Source organism: Camarhynchus parvulus, chromosome 11, assembly GCF_901933205.1.
Source record: "Camarhynchus parvulus chromosome 11, STF_HiC, whole genome shotgun sequence".
Classification (NCBI taxonomy): Eukaryota; Metazoa; Chordata; class Aves; order Passeriformes; family Thraupidae; genus Camarhynchus; species Camarhynchus parvulus.
This window is the reverse complement of record NC_044581.1, coordinates 11783736-11800000: the sequence shown is the minus strand read 5'-3', so window position 1 is coordinate 11800000 and position 16265 is coordinate 11783736. Positions and strand designations below refer to the sequence as shown.

Below are 16265 nucleotides of genomic sequence, written 5' to 3'. Positions count from 1 at the left end.
AAATAATCCCACGATCTCTTACCCACTTCCTACCAGTAATTAGTTACTTGTTGAATATAATTTATGCTGCAAGTAATTTCTGCTATTAATTTGAGAGGTGCTCTGGCTACTCCAATACGAACTTTATCAAATGTGCACATACACAGGATTTTACAAGGGTAAACGTACTTATCCATTGATTGCACCAGAAATATATTTTAAAGTGAAAAGTCTTCCTGGTGGGAGTGAACTCATGAGCTTTGAACTTTAACAAAAAAAAAAAAAAAGAGAGAGAGACTGAGATAAGAAAAAAAAAGGCCAAACCAAAACATGCTGATGCAGTCTGAGGAACTTTTTTCCCTATTGATCTTTTGGTATGAAATCATAGCAGAAAGTTTTAACAAACCGGAATTCAAATCAGATGCGAGAAATTTTCACGGAGTCACTCTACGGATTCGCTCAAAATTCTGCCCAGCAGTACCTTACTGCAAGTGCCCGCAGAGGCAGCGATGCTCCCCTCGCTGCACCCTGCGCAAGCCGGACATGGATTAGCAAACCTGAACTCACAGCGTGAAAGGAGAAGAAAGAAGCGCTCGGAATTTCCAAGTTTTGTTTTGCAATTGCACAGGCACATAACGCAAACTCGTCCCCGCCGCAGCTCTCCCACCCCGTCTTGCTCAAGTGAGAAGCTGCTGCCAGGGCCGGGGAGCCCAGGAAGGCGGGGGTAGCTCTATGCTAATGCTTCTGCAGCGTTCTGAGCCCTGAAGCACCATTACAAAGCACACCTTCTGGGCAACTGACTCAAAACTTAGCCATGTAAAGCAGCCACAACCCGGCACCAGGACTAGAGAAGGGAAAGGGGAGGCTCCTACAGATTTTGTAGTAGAGCACACTGCTTTTCCTAGAAAACTGGTCGATAGTTTTAAAACAGAATAAACTTCGTCATTCTCTTCTTTAACTTACGACAGCCACCCAAACGAAACAAAAGCTTCACTTCCATGCCATCATTTCAGGCAAGATCCAACTTACTTCAAGGACATCCTTTAGCAACAGGCAGGAAAGCTGCTCAGTTAACATTCCTTTCTCACACTCCCACTGTACTTCATTTGAAAACGATGTGCAAAATCAGATCAAAAGACTAAAAACAGAAGAAAACGGCTACTTTAAAGAAAGATACTTTGAAGTGTTTTTGACCTGTTCCACCTACTAAAAACAAACAAAAAAAGATAGCAAATGTCAAAAGATGCAATCATACGAAGTGAAGATGTAAAAAAAATCCCTCTCTGCTTTTCTTTTCTCTGCTCACTTTAAGAAGTTCCAAATTCTTTCACAGGAGGCCGATGAAAGACAACTAAAAACCTAACGCTTCTCCAACTGCTACTCCAAACTTCGAGCGGAAGTGGGAATAATATCGTAAGAAAAATAAATACGTTTACTGAGATGAGAAAGGGGATTATGCTGAGGAAACGGTAAAACTCGAGTGCATTCAAAGCTCACAAAACTCACTTAAAAACCCCAAATCGACTCTCAGGACCCAAATGACTTTTAAGAAATGTTTCGCAGAGCTCCGCGGAGCCAGTGCTGATCTATTTGTTGGTGTACAAGACGGGTATTCAGGGGATTTCGGAAGCCGGGTACATGCTCCCAGCGAAGCACAACATGCCGCAAACTTTCCGCCCCGTTTCCACGCGCGGAGCCCGGACCCTTGTCCCGGCGCGGCCGAGAGGCGCGGGCAGGCGGCGGGGCCCGGGCGGCGGCTCGGCGGGCCCAGCGCTGCCGGCACCGCCGGGCGCGGAGCGGCCGCGGCAGCGGAGGGTCCCGCGCCGCCGCTTCCCGGGAAGTTGCCGTGGGGAGCGCCCGGTGCCTCGGAGCGGCGGGACCGGGCCGGGAGGCGCAGGGGCTCCGCCGCGCCCGGTCCTCCCTTACCTGCCCGCCTGAAGCGCTTCTGCGCCGCGCCGCCCTCCGCACCCGCGCCCGCCGGGTCCCCCCGCGGCCCCCCGGCCCTCGCCCTCCTCATGGCCGCCGTGGGGCCGGAGCCTGCGCTGGCAGGGATGGGAGAACGCTGCCCCGGCCCCGAACCGACCCCGCGTCCCAGCACAGGTACGGGCGGAGGCACGTCCCCTCCGCCGCCCGCCGGGCTGTGCCGAACTCCTACGAAATCCCCCTGTTCCGGAGGGGAGGGAAAACGGGAGTAAAAAAAAAAAAAAAAAAGAAAAAGATACTTCACACGCTCCCTCTGCAAATCCTGGCGGACACAAAGCCAGCGTTTATCCCTCGCTTACCGGCTTGGAGGGAAGCGGGAGACGGAGGAAAAAAAGACCCAAACAAACAAAACACAAACACCAAAAAACACAACCTTAGGGAAAGCAAATCGCCTCTCCGCTGCCCGGAGCCTCCGCGCTGCGGCCGCCGAGTCCCTTCTGAGCGCGGTGGCTGCGCGGAGCCCGGCGCGGCGGCGGCAGCTCCCGGGACGGGGCGATCCCCCCGCGGCCCGGCCCGGCCCGGCGGCGGCGGCGGTAACTTTTCCGCCTCTAGGAAGCCTTTGGTGCAGCCGGAGGCCGGGGCTGCGGGGCAGCGTCCTCCGCCCGGCGGGACTGCGGAGGAGCGGGGGGTGCGGGAGCGCTGGGGTCCGCGGGGGGGGTGGGGGAGGCGGGCGAGAAAGTGGGTGCCCGGGGGGGATTTTCCGGCCCTTTCGGGGGGACGGCGCGGGCAGCGTGTGTGGCCGGACGGGGCATCCGTCCCGCGGGGCTACGGGATCAGCAGCCCCACCGCAGCCCCACTTTGTTTCCCAGCTCCGCGGGGCGCGGAGAGAGACGCGGGGGGCTCGGATCCATCTCCCGCGGGCTCAGGATGCCAGACCGCCCCGCTGGGAGAGGGCGGAGGGAAAACATCAAAAAACGGAAAGAGTTTGGAGTTTCGTTAAGAAACAGACGAAACAAAACGCTGAGTTAAAAAAATAAGATAAAACCCAAGAACTTGGACCAAAACCTCAGAAGGACCCCCCTCCCCCCCGCATATAACTCCCGGAGATCCTGTTGTCCCGCACCAGTGCCCGGCGCGGTTCCGACTCCCCGCAAGGTAAGTTCATCTATTTTGTGTGTGTTTGTGTTAAAATGTGTGCGAGGGAGAGGAGAAGAACTCACCATTTCGCTGGGATAACAAGGCCAGATCGGGATCGGATTGGAAATGCTGAGGCTTCGCCTGCTTCCTCCGCGACATGCTGGCTCAAACATCAGCTGGGGCAGAATAAAAAATTACTAAAAAAAAATCTTCTCAAAATTACGGAAATCGAGCCTCCCCCCCCCAGCCTCCCCGATCCTCCGCGCACCGCGCATGTGTCCTGCTATAATTATGATTATCAATAATGCATTGCGATTAATCATAGAGGGGCTCTTTGAAAGGCGATTGGCACATGGCCAGCTCTATTCAAACCAGCTCGCCTTAATCAATTAGGCGCTGATTTGCTGGAGACCCTTGTCTCTCCGCCGCTCCCACCCAATGAGTCGATCCATGTGGCAGGAGAAGGGGCTGGATTTCCCCAAAGCTGTTTGGATACAGTTTAACCCTCTTAGCAACCAGCTGGAGCTGCATCGCGCCATCCCGGTTACTATAGGAATGTGTCTCCCTTCGCCCCTTCCTCCAGCCCCGACGGGCTCCCCGCGCCTCCCGCCCTCCTTCCCGCAGTTTTGCCCTGCGTTTCACTTTTCTTTTTTCTTTCTTTTCTTTTCCTTTTTTTTTTTTTTTTTTTTTTTTTTTAACTCCCCCCGCCTCGCCCGCAGTCCGCACCGGTGGAGGGAGGGCAGAGTGACCAATAATCGATCGGGGGAGGACGCACGGCTGGGGCGGCCGGCAGGGAGCAGCGGCCCCGGAGGATCGGCCCCGCACCCGGCAAGTGCCTGCGCGGGGAGAGCCCGGCCCCGCTCCGGCCGCCGCTGCGCTGCCGCTCGCTCCGTCCCGCTGCTGCAAAAAAGTTTCTGGGGTATTTTTTTTTTCTTGTTTTTTTTTTTTTTTTGGTGTTTTTCCCCCCTTTCCTCTTGGCCCCGCTTTTACAAATAAAAATGCATTTCGCCCTCTCTCAGGTCTCTCTCCCACTACCCCCCCACCACCACTTCTCTTTCCATATATCACAGCCCGAGGGGTGCTGAAAATAGGAAGGGTTTGTTTTTTACCTCACACATTCCCAGGACAATTAGGGCGCCGCTGGGAGCGGCGGGCGGACCAGGCGGCCGCTCCGCCCCCGCGCCGCGCGGGTTGGCTGCGCTCGCCGTCAGTCCGCCCGGGGAGCCCGGTGCGAACGGCGGCGGGGCCGCGGCCGGGGGCGCGTCCCGCTCCGCGGCCCCGCTCCGCTCCCCGAGCCCCCCTCCCTCGGCTCGCTCCTGACTTTTGTTTCCTCTTGGACGTGGGAGCGACGCGCATCTGCCCGCCGGAGGCGCCCCCGGCCGCGCCGAGCGCGGAGCGGCCCGGCCGGGCTGCCCGCGGTGCCGCGGTGCGCGCAGGCGGAGCCGGCCGGGCCGGGCTGAGGGTGGCGCGGCGGGGCCGTCCCGGGGCCCCTGCGCTCCCCACGGCCGCTCCTCGTGCCCGGTGCCCAGCGCTCCCGGCGCCGGGACCCTGCGGGCACCGCGCTCCTGCCGCGGCCAAACTTTTCCGCACATGTGGTACTTCCGAGGAGGAACCTCTCACAAACAAATGTCACGATCTTGGAATAAAAAGTATAGTTGCGCAGAGGCTACAAACAAGGCTCTTTTTAATATCTCGTCTATCCAGCGATACACGTACGCTGTGGGTAAATGGTATGTGTCCCCCTGAGCTCCGCTCTCCGCGCCCCTCCGCGCGTCACGCAGCTGCGGACACGGAAAGTTACTCAGTAAAATAAGCTGAACCGGCAGAAGCGGGAGCACAGGCTTTTCTTTCCTTCCACCCTGACCCATCTAGTGCTCTCTCCCACCCACTCCCCCCACTGGATTATTTACTCTTCTATAGAAGCTACTCCTTTTTCCCGTATTAATATTAACAAACTCTCTGTAAAAGCAAGAGGCTGATCAGATCCAACTCATTTCAATTTCAAATGAGCCGGTAAAGCCTAGAGAGTGAGCGAGAGGAGAAAGGAGAGAGGGACAAATCTTCCCATTCGAGGAACCGGCTTACTGGCGTTTTCTTCTCATTATTAAACGAAAGAGATAGTAAAACGTTTATCAATAAGGGTGGGGGGAAGAAAAACAGTCGCAAAACCCAACCAAACAAACGCATACGAACCGAAAAATCCTCCCAGGTGCCACTCCAGTATTTAGTCAGCGTTGCAAAGTGGTCACTGACGCTTCTTTTCATTTCTGCACAGGGCGAGCCCCCTCCCTCCCCGCAGCATTCGGTACAGTAGATTTTGAGAAAAAGACAAACGAAGCTATCAGCGGGGATGATGTTGAAGAATGAAGATAATAATGTTGCTATAGGTGGTACTTCACATGACATTATTTTTCACTGAATATTTAAAGAGATGTTTCGGCAGAGATGGATACACTCAGCGCAGGCTGTCACCCTCCGCACCCTGAGACAGTGGGAAAGAAACCGAACCTGAACGCGCAGAAACGCACTCCTTACTCACTGCTAGCCACACGCAGATGCACACAAAATACCCACGCGGATCTATTTGCACATTTATGCCTGTATTTCTAACTGTATCAATCACTCCATTAGCTTCCTACGGTTTCTAAGCTAGACGATCTCCCAGAATTATTCGCGTTCACAATTTCATTATACTTTTGCCGATTAAGCTTGAGACAAATTTCCCCAGATGCGCAGTACCTTTGCTTCGTGGCTGGAAAAAGGCTGCCGTGGACAGGTAATTAAAAAAGCAACAACAGCAACAACAAGACGAAAAAGAGTAGCTTAAAGAAAAAGAAATTAATTTGGAGAAATTAAGTTTTACAACTTTTTTTTTCGTTTCTCTTCTCCTCGCTAGTGCTAAAGCGGTGCCTGGTATTTCATCCAAGACCGATTGATTATTTATTGTTTGTTTTCCTCTCCTTCGCTGGGGGCCGGGAGGGGTGGGGAATGGGTGGGGGCAGAGCAGCAGTGCCAGGGCTAGAGAAAAATCGGTCTTTATTGTTGTTGATAGCAATACATCAATTAAACGTCATTGTCTCTAACAGAAGTTGTGAGAGTTCACAAGCGTAAATACTCTGATCCCGCGTTTTCCCTCTCGATGCTCCGAATGACAGTGACATATTTTTCCCTCCCCGCCACACCTTGGAGATTTTTTCCCCCTCTTGGATTATTCTTTTTAATGGAGGTGGGAGGCTTTCTAATGTGCTTCAATGCAAATCAGCCTGGCTGCAAGACACCCGTGGTGGGGATCGATCTCCAGTTCATTGAGATGAGCACTGAAGGGAGATGGTAAACAGGGGATAATTTGCAGTTCATTCTGCTGAGAGACGATTCCAATGAGATGCATCACACTAGACTGGATTATTGTTATTCAGGTTTGCGAACAGACGCAACACCCTTAGCACGACGGAGTTAAAAGCCGCACGATCCCCTCGTAGTTATAAAACATCTTCAATAACTATCGGGGGGTGCGGGTGGGGGGGAGGAAATGCGATTGATTTCCCGTTTCGTGCCCATGACCCCCGAGCCCCGGGGCGGGCGCGGCTCCGCGGCGGCGGCAGCCGAGCGAGGGTCGGGGCAGCCCAACCTGCGGCTCCGCGCCGGCCCCGCACGGCGAAGCGCTGCCCGCAGCGCCCGCACCTTCACCCTGCCAAAATACCCGCTTCCCACTCTGCAGGGCGCTTGGGCTTTCATTTATGGAGATTTTCCCCCCTTCCTTCTCTTCCTCCTTCGTTTTCTGCGTTCTCTGTTTGCCTCTGTTTTAACTGAAAAAGCCACACTTCTCTGGAGTTCCGAACGGCGCTCCAGCTGGCCTCGCAAGTTCGCCGTTTGTCAGCTAACACAAGTTACATAGATTTTAGAAATGTGTGTAATTAGGGGCTTCCAGATGCTGCAGTCAGCTGGGAACTTGGCTTTATACTCCGATGTATAATAAACTTTTGAGACAGTCCTGGGGTGCAGCTACCCCGGGGCAGCGAGCACCAGCTCTCCGGAATTGTTTCATTATCAATAGCCCGGATCACGCTATTCACTATGGACATTGCAAGTCCTGTGACTCGGTGGCTTTAGGTAGGACTACTTTTTGTGGGCATGCTGTCAGCTTCCCCCTTTCTTGCTCTCTTCTGCCTTTTTTAAATTTTTTTTTAAATTATCTAATAGTAATTCTCCAGGGAAAAAAAAAAAAAAAAAAAAAAGAGGAGGGGGCACCAGAATTGAATCCTGCGCCATTATTACTGACAACTAATAATTGATCATTGCTCGCAAACACAAGCTTTTACCCGCATAATTGAATTGTAAGCAATACGGGTTTAGTCAAAGGAAAAAGGAAAAAAAATAGAGGGAAAGAACCCTTCCCTTTCTCTGCCCTAAATCCCAGAGAATCGCAGTGATGGGGACTCCTCCACCCCCGAGATAAAAATGACTAATGCCATAACCAGCTAAGGTGGGATTATTCAATTCAATTGTTTCTTTACACATTTGCTGCCTTTTGTTCGACCTGATGGCTGGCAAATTTTTACACCTAGCTGTCCCTTTTGAGTTTATTGATGAAGGTGCTTCTGAAATGATTATCAGGAGATTTACAGCCATCACTACCCACCTACGGGAAAAGTAGTAAAATCAATCCCTCAATCAATCAGACCCCTCTGTGCATATCTTTTTAATCTGCTCTTTTAGCTGTTTTATTACAACGCGAGCATTAAATATGTTTGTTTCAAATTTAACACGAATGCCTCCGAAGGACTCTGTCAATTTAGACATAAATCATGAAGTAAACAAGCTGGATGGAAAATTCTCTCACTCGGGCAAGAATGTTAAAACCCAAGGCTTAAAAAAAATCTCGCTCATCAGTGTATGGGCAACTGTGTATGTACAGCCCACAAGGCAGGAAAACAACAAACAGAAAGATAAATACGCAACTCTGCAAAAGATTTCCATGCACTATTACAGGACTAGAGAGTGCTAGTAATTACAAATACTTTCACACCCTCAAGTCCATCATTATTTCCTCTGAAATCTTTATATATATATATCTATATTTCAGAATATCTTCTTTCCTGTGTTAAAAAAACCTTTTTTTTAATTAAATACCATATACTTGAGAAAGTGTCTTGATTCTTGATTCCAACATTATTATTGATCCCAAGGTATCACTCTATCCTTTATATGCCTTTTTTGGGGGTTAAAAAATAAATTAGAGGGTATTTCAGGTAGGTTGCTTAGGTCACTGATTACACAATGGTCATCAGGTATGGACAGAGTGAATCTATAAGTTCTATAAAGAACCAAGATTTTTATTTGATGCCACAGGGGAAGTTTTCTCTGCAAGCCACATGCCTTTGCATCCCAGTTTATTTTTTTTTTTAATATCCTAGTGTATCACAGCCATATAAAGCCACCATGTGGCTCCACCAGAAAACCAGAAGTTTAGAAATGAAGTGACAGAGATTTCTCCAGCTTTAAATTAAAAAAAAAAACCAAAACCAAAAAACCAAAAAACAAACAACAACAACAAAAAAAACCCAACAAAAAAATCCAACCAAAAAAATCCATTTTGAGCTACAAAGACATCTTTCAAAACATATTGTAATGTCTCAGCACAGAAGAAACTCTGGATAGGACAAAGGAAAAAAAGGACACTGAAATATGAATTGTGTACATGACAAAAGAAGAGTCATGAATAATTACATCTGATATCAGATGATGAAATGTAACCTGCAATGTCAGCCAACAATTCCTTCAAACATCTTGTTTTATGGAAAGTGCCTTTATACAGTAGGAAAACTTCACGATTTCTATCACTGTTCATCGAGATATCTATTAATGGGTCAATTAGCCTCAGTGTAAATTTGTAATAAAATATTATAGTTATAATTTCTTTGTCAAAGTACTACTTAAAATAGTATAAAATATGGAAATGGGAGTAATTTAAAAACAAATGAAGGAGCAGGACCAAGGCATGTATTTTCCAGGATATTTAGGGAAAAATATATGTTCTTAAAAAGGTGTTCCCTGATGTTCTGCTTACCTTTAAATTAAAATGACACAAAAATTCTGTACTCTGTCAAAATATAAGCACAAGGGCAAAATTTCACATGAATATTTTCTCTGAAATGGAATCTACAGACTATTTCTACAGGGTAGTCATCTAACAAAGTAAGACCTGTTGTCACAAAAAGATTTACACTGCAAATCAGAGTTACAAAGTACACACGTTTATTTACATTTTAAAGTTTCATTTTAAACTGGAGAATATGTAGTGATTAAAGAGTAAACATGCTTCAAACCTCAGGGGGAATGTTGCCTGTAGAGTCCCAAATTTCTTGCCTAATGAAATGAACCTGACAACCCCTCTCCTTTTCATGACATATTTTTGATTCGAATACAGTGGAAGTATTTGTAAGTGCATACATTTTGTTTGCATAATATTGAGGTGCCCTGATTAATGCATGGTGTTTACAACGTGAAAATTGTCATGCTCTCTGCATCAACACAAGGAGCTGGCCTGGCAGCAGCTAGTTGCAATAAAATAAATGCCTCATGAATAATGTTCTGCTTTCCATGCCTGAGCTAAGCAGAATCCTCCCCATGCACCTTTTGCCCCCAGTTTGAGCCAGCCTGTTAAGAGAACTGGTCTGCAATGGTGCTGTGCAGGACACAGCTCTCTGAGTGCAAATATGTTTGCTCACAGACTTGTGCCTGCACAATCTGGGTCCTGTGGGGAGCTCATTTCCTCGTGGAGCAATCTGATCCCCAGCCACATTTTTGCAGTTTTGTTTTCTTCCCATCAATGATCATATAATGTTCAGATGGCAACAACAGCCATTACCTACCTCAAAAGGTAACTCCAGGAGTTTCTGATTTCTTAGAAAAATTCCTCAGCAGAAAAGAAAGAGTTGAGCACTGAGCTGCCAGCCGGCTCTACTGAACTATCAGCAGATACTACATCAGTGACCCAGAAAGAGCCTTGAAAAGTACTGCTTCATAAACCCAAGATCACACAGTTATCACCCAGAAAATGAGACTCACAACTTCCTTTCCTTACGTAAGAAAAGCTCAAGTAACAGGATTCAAAGAGCAATCCTCGCAAAGAGACTTAAAAGACCCTTCCTCAGAAATCCAGAAACCAGATTTGGGGTTAGAAAAATTGTTTCCATCCTTCATATGCTTTATATAGTAAGCCTGGACTTTCATCCTGCTGTACAAGCCACGTCTTGAATCTCACCCTGAGTTACATATTCTGTGTTTCAGTCCTTCTTCCCAGAACTTCAAATTCCCTCTCAAATGCAGTGTCCAGGGCTGCAGAACATGTCTATTTACATCCTTAAGCAGCTTTCTGCAGACTAGCTGGCTCTCCCCAGGACTGTACACAATCATTAAGCTCGTCTGAGCTTGCTCCTAGCCACTGACACCCTAGAAGTACTACCTGAATGAGAATTTAAAGCTTGAGTAGGTTTTAGATAATACCAAAGCTATGTGGTGCAAAAATCATACGTGCAAAGACAAATGTAGCCCCAGTCTGTAATGGTTCAGCAATTCAGCTGCTTGTCATGTACTGCAACAGGCAAAACAAAAGAAGGAGAATTGTACTTGAAAATAAGACAACATGGCATGTTTAGGAATTACACCAAACACCAGTGCTTATTTGTAAAGAAGGATACATCATTTACTCATTTCTGAGACCACAACAAGACACTTTTCCTCAGAAGCTTGCAATGTAAGTGCCCAATCCTAAGCATCATGATTGTCACTCATCCTTGTGCAGGAAGCAGAGCACTGACAGCACAACATGAGCAGTGTTTCAGTCTAGAACTGCTGTGAGTGATTTTGGAGCAGAGTAACCGTGGTGATCAAACCTGTTCCTGACCATGGCTCCTCCCCACCCCATGCCTGGATGGCCCTGTCCCACCAGGCTGTGCTGCTCTGGCTTTGGCACAAACGTTTGCATGACATGGAAATCTCCTGCATGGGGCAACAATGCGTGGTACAGTAACTTCTTAAGCTGTTCCAGCTGTTTGCAAATAAAATATGTGTCTGAGCCCCCAGTCTATACAAACTGATTTCCGAGAGGAGCTCTATTTGTGTGGCTGTGCCAGATCAGGGCCATTACTAACTGCAGAGGAGCATAAACAACTGTAGAGAGAGAAAAGATTTAGAGAAGGCACCAGTGACAATATTAGCATGTAAATCCCATACCTCTTAGTGAGAGCTCTCTTGTTAACATGTTTAGTTGACAGTTGCACACCTTTGCATTCCCATATATTTTAAGGCTTGAAGTCACTTGTTCTGTCTCTCAAGTTTACTCAGCCTGGCTTCTTCTGCAGTTGAAGCAGCTTCCATTTTCATGCTGCACAAAAGCACAAGCAATGCCATAGTACATAAGAATAACAGTTTAATGGAAACATAGAGCCAAATGCTAAATGTACTGAATTAAGTGGAATTAATGAAAGATAAATATGGTCCATTCCCTCCTCCAGCTCCAGTACTGTCCTCTCCAACACTGTACATATAATCTCACAACACAATAACATTGCTGTACTCACTCAGTGCAAGCAGAATCATTCACTTACGCTTTGTTTCACTCCTACAGTTTTCAAATAGCAAAACTCAGTTCAGGCAGCTCTAGTCTCAAAGGGCTGCCAGACCTGCTACTCCTTTGCCCCACCGCTGACAGATTGCTCTACAGTGGGACAAGACCTGCCCATGTCCAGCCATGCTCATGCTGAGCAGAAGCAATAATTAAACCCAGTGCAAAGGTAAAAAGCAAGATGGATGTGAGCCTAAGGGGGAGAGACAGGTACATCTGCATCCCGGGCTAGCACTGCCACCACCAGCCCCCAGAGCAGTAGCTGCCCAGGGCTGCAGAATGTTCTGTAACACTTTCTTGTGCTAGAGACTGTGCCTTGTGAGGGGCCTACCTTTAATGTTTTGCCTAGAGCAAGGAAATCCAGTAACGGTGCTGGTTACCACATTCAGGGGAGCCTGCAGGAACTGCTTGCTGCTGACTGGGAAAGCACTCACTGCTTCTCAAAGCAAAACTACTGTGACATTTTAGGAGTACAGCCCTTTAAACCACCTGTTCAAATCTGCTAATCACAGGTAATCTTGGCTCTTCAAGGGGATCACTCAAAGACAATAAAAATACTAAAAAACCAAAGACAAAAACTGTTACTGGTAATTTGCATCATTTTTTTGGTGGTGTCACACTATAATTTTTGCAATAATTGTAACCAATAACACGCTGTGCAAAGTTCTCAAGGGATTGACTCTCTGTTCAGAAATTAACTGTATAATATGCTTTGCATTTCTTATTATTCTGCTTTCTTATTGTCATTCTCATAAAATCAAGCAAAGTGATAAGTGGAATGTCTAGAAACAGCCAGAATTTAATCTGGACGAATTACACAAAATATATCTGTCCTGGAAGAGTATCTGCTTTTAAGGAGTTATATACCACCACAGAGAATACAACATTCTGCACCTGAAGCATTGGCACATATCAACAAGATTATATTAATTCCAGTGTAGAAAGCTGACATTGTTGGATACTGCTTGGAAATGTGCATGTTGTAAAACTGGAAAAAAAAAGCTACAACATTTGAACTTAATTGAAAATACTTTCATTTTATAGCCAACCATATTGTAGATGTTTACATTGCATTCAATAAATATTAGCCATAAAACCTAATTTAACCCCAGATTTTGTTAGGGTCAAGATTTTTGGAAAATCCAGGTGTCATCCCAGACTTTGTACCCTTTTAATTGCCAATCCCAGCCCCCTTTTAGGTAGGCAAATCCTCAGTGGCGTGGCCACACAGTCAGGGGCCAAAACTGCCTTGGTGGCACTTGGCCTCAGTGTGCCCCTGCTCTGTTTTGCCTGTGGGTCCCATGGTTTCAGGATCAGGAGGTTTGTGTGCAAAGCTTGTAAAATCTTAGAAGAATACAAAAGGATATTTTGTAAAGTTTCCCTAGAAACATCTTTTTCAAGCCATGTGGTGTTGCTGGGTAGGGATTTAGTCTATCCAAATAAAACCAGTAGCACTTTTCAATGCATAGAGCACAGATTCATCAAGTGGCTCAGTTATTGCAATGTGTTCTAGGTTCCTGGAAAATGAAAGGTTGGAGCAGATGTTCTTTTGAGGTCTCTCCCAGCCATTCTATGAGTCCATGACAGGGCAACATGATTTTACATGGAACTTTATTATTCACATGCTTGATGATTTATTATATCTTTCAAAATCAAATAATCAATATAATTAGGGCTTTATTGTTGAAAGAATGAATTTGCTTGACTGACATGTGATAGTGAACTAATGACATTAGAAGCTCTGGCTCTTTTATTTCTCTTTCACTCAGAAAAGAGCAAAAAAATCTGGATTTGTTCTGAACAAAATTGCAATACTGCAGGCTAAAACTTTACTTCTCAATCTAAAAACTTTCCTTCTCAATTTAAATTCATTTTAAATTGTTATGCTTTACAAACTTCCAAATGGGATTCTAATTGTTGACAGACATTTTACATTACATGTGTCTATCACTTTGATTTAATATGCATTTTCAATGAAATTTAAAAAAGGCCTCTAAGGTGGCAATTTAACAGCAAGACATGCTGTGAATTTTAGATATAAAAAATATCTAGTTTTCAAGGGTTTTTGTACATGTGAAAATGGCCCTCCAGAAAAAAAAAATCAGAGAACATCTGTATGGCTGAGTTATCAGAAGCTAAATATCTCCAAGAACATTACCTACTGTTTTAATCAATCACAGTCATCAGAGGCAAACCAGGTTTTACATTTATGCAGCTTTTCAGTAGTGCACTTCAAAAAGAATTAACCATAAAAGAAATAGAATGTATTTGGAAATCCTATGTCTGGTTTATTACACCTCATGACCTGATTTAATTTTCTTCTATAGAAAACCCACATTGAAATGTCTGTAAGTAATAGGTACTTGTTGTCAACTTTGATAAGAGACATTTGAAAGGAATGCCAAATGTATTGTGAAAGATAAGAGAACAGCAGCTTTTCTGTGTCCCTAAAAGAGTGGAAACCAGACTTAGGAGAGCACACAACTACAGAACAGACCTGTTCTATATCATGCCTGCTTTTGAAATCATCAGAATTGTAGTTAATGTTTAAACCCTAAGCTATAGACATTGACAGCACAGCGGGAACAGCTCTCTATCTTTAACTCAAAAATTTTAAACCAAAATATTCACTACTTTTGAATTCTCACATTTTTTTCATAATGTTAATAAAAACATCTTTGGCTTGCTTATTTTATATAAATAACTTTAGATATCTTGTTTAAGAGGTCCTGCAGGGTGTCCCAAAACCTACACTCGATGGCAAGAATAAACATTCATTAAACTTCAAAGGCTGCCAAAAAGTCTAGTTATTTTGATTTAGGGGAATCATTTAAATTAATCCCTCAGCCTGTGTAGAAAATATGTAATATAATCCATTTCTCTGTCTCCAGCTTCAAGTCACACTGGAAAAAAATACTGCTTTACTAATATTTTCTGTTTTGAAAAACTGGGGAAAAATTAAGACTTCATATATTTTTTAAGAATTCTGGCTTAGTGACATTAAGAAACAAATATTATTATAATACACAACTGTGTACTTACATCTCTGTGTAACTGCTGTTAAATCTAGACACAGAATGGAGTTCTTCAGTGGGAGCAGTAAAACCAGATTTTATGTTTGTGTGTGTGTGTGTATATATATATATATATATATATGTCTGTAATCTTTTTTTTTAACAAAAGAATCAGTTTTTCTGAATGGCTTTCTGCCTTACCATCCCCAACTCAACTGAGTGCTGCTGTGCTACAGAAAACTCACAGTCACCTTTGTAACAGATCTTTTTTTGCTGAGGGCCCCTTACTTAATATTTGGGAGAAACCTTAGTATGATGAAGAGCTTGGTTTAAAATGATTTTTTACTTTAAAAGGAATATACTCATCACCTGAAAGAAGCATGTAGGGTGTACTTGGTCAGACGCACCGAGGAAGAAAATGAAAGGAGGGAGAAGCTCGGCTATTGTAAATCACTGCAATGCCACTGAGGCCAATTCAGACGAGCTGAGGTTGTGGCCTAATATTTGTGCTGAAATGTTGCAGCTATAGCTGTATCCCTGAGCTGTATAAATATTTGTTGAAAGCTGACTGTTAGGGTGCAAGGGGTGGATTGCTCGTCAGCAAATAGTGAGGGCCCTTGTCTTTTCACCTTTCTTAAGGAAACCTTCCCTTTTTGAGGGTTGGGAATTTTGACTGAGTACATGTATGATCCTTCTTGCTTTGTGCATGGATTGTTCCGTGTGCAGTGGAACAGGAATTTCCATCTGGACTTTTGAACTTGCACCCGCCTGAGTGTCCGGCCCTGATTCATGCCATGCACTGTACATGAATGACCAGCAATGTTTACAAAATGAATTAGCTTGACTCCAACTCTCCAGCCAGAAAGTAATCAAAGTGAAGAGCCAAGCTATTTCTGAAATTCCAGCTTCCCTAGCTAGAAACTGCATGCTCTGTCTCGCTACTCAGGGTATTAATGCAAAATGTACATGTTCTATACTGGAGGACAATTAATAACAGCAGTGATTCTGAGCAGTCGAAAGACATTAACTATTCCACCCCCAAACTGCTCTTGTGTGGTAGGCAAGTCTGACTGCAGCACATGGTACCGAGAAAAAAAAAGAGTGAAAATATCTATATCAGTAAGGGATTATTATACCACTACGAGTTGTAGTATGCTCTTTTTGGTTCTTTCTTCTCCCAAATTAAATTACAGTTAACATTTTATTTCACTTTTGAATGAATATATGTATTCATTGACACATTCAGGAATCTTCTTATGCAAATATTTTTAGTAGGGCTACTCATAACTAAAATCCCTAAATCTTGGAAGCTTTGATTTATTTTCTCATCAACCATCCTAATTTAAGCATTTAGGAACAACAGAACTATCTTTAGAATAATCTCATCCTATAAAATACATTAGCCTTTGCTAAATTTAATATAAAACATTGTTAGGAAAGAAGACAATGTTACATGATACATTTTGTTTAAGATGGTCTGAAACTCAAAACATATCACTGAAATTTCCCTCTGAAAACAAATCTCCTGATCTGAAAAGCCCACACCATATAAAGCTGGAGATGTCTCAGAGCCAAATTGTTTGCTC

The 16265-nt window shown here is 45.1% G+C and overlaps 1 protein-coding gene across 2 annotated transcripts in view; it reads right to left on the bottom strand.

Annotated features, from left to right (window-relative positions):
- SALL1 (spalt like transcription factor 1) overlaps nt 1-11335 on the bottom strand; it is a 22627-nt gene extending 11292 nt beyond the window's left edge. Inside the window, exons 1-2 of one of the 2 annotated variants that reach the window (XM_030956037.1) lie at nt 11275-11335; nt 3123-3215 (exon numbers count right to left, since the gene is read on the bottom strand). In XM_030956037.1, coding sequence (XP_030811897.1) covers nt 3123-3198 — 76 coding nt within the window. In that variant the 5' untranslated portion in view covers nt 3199-3215; nt 11275-11335. Of the gene's footprint in view, nt 1-3122; nt 3671-11274 lie in introns of those variants that run through there. The other variant, XM_030956036.1, reaches the window with a different exon arrangement.
- Nucleotides 11336-16265: the final 4930 nt, after the last annotated feature.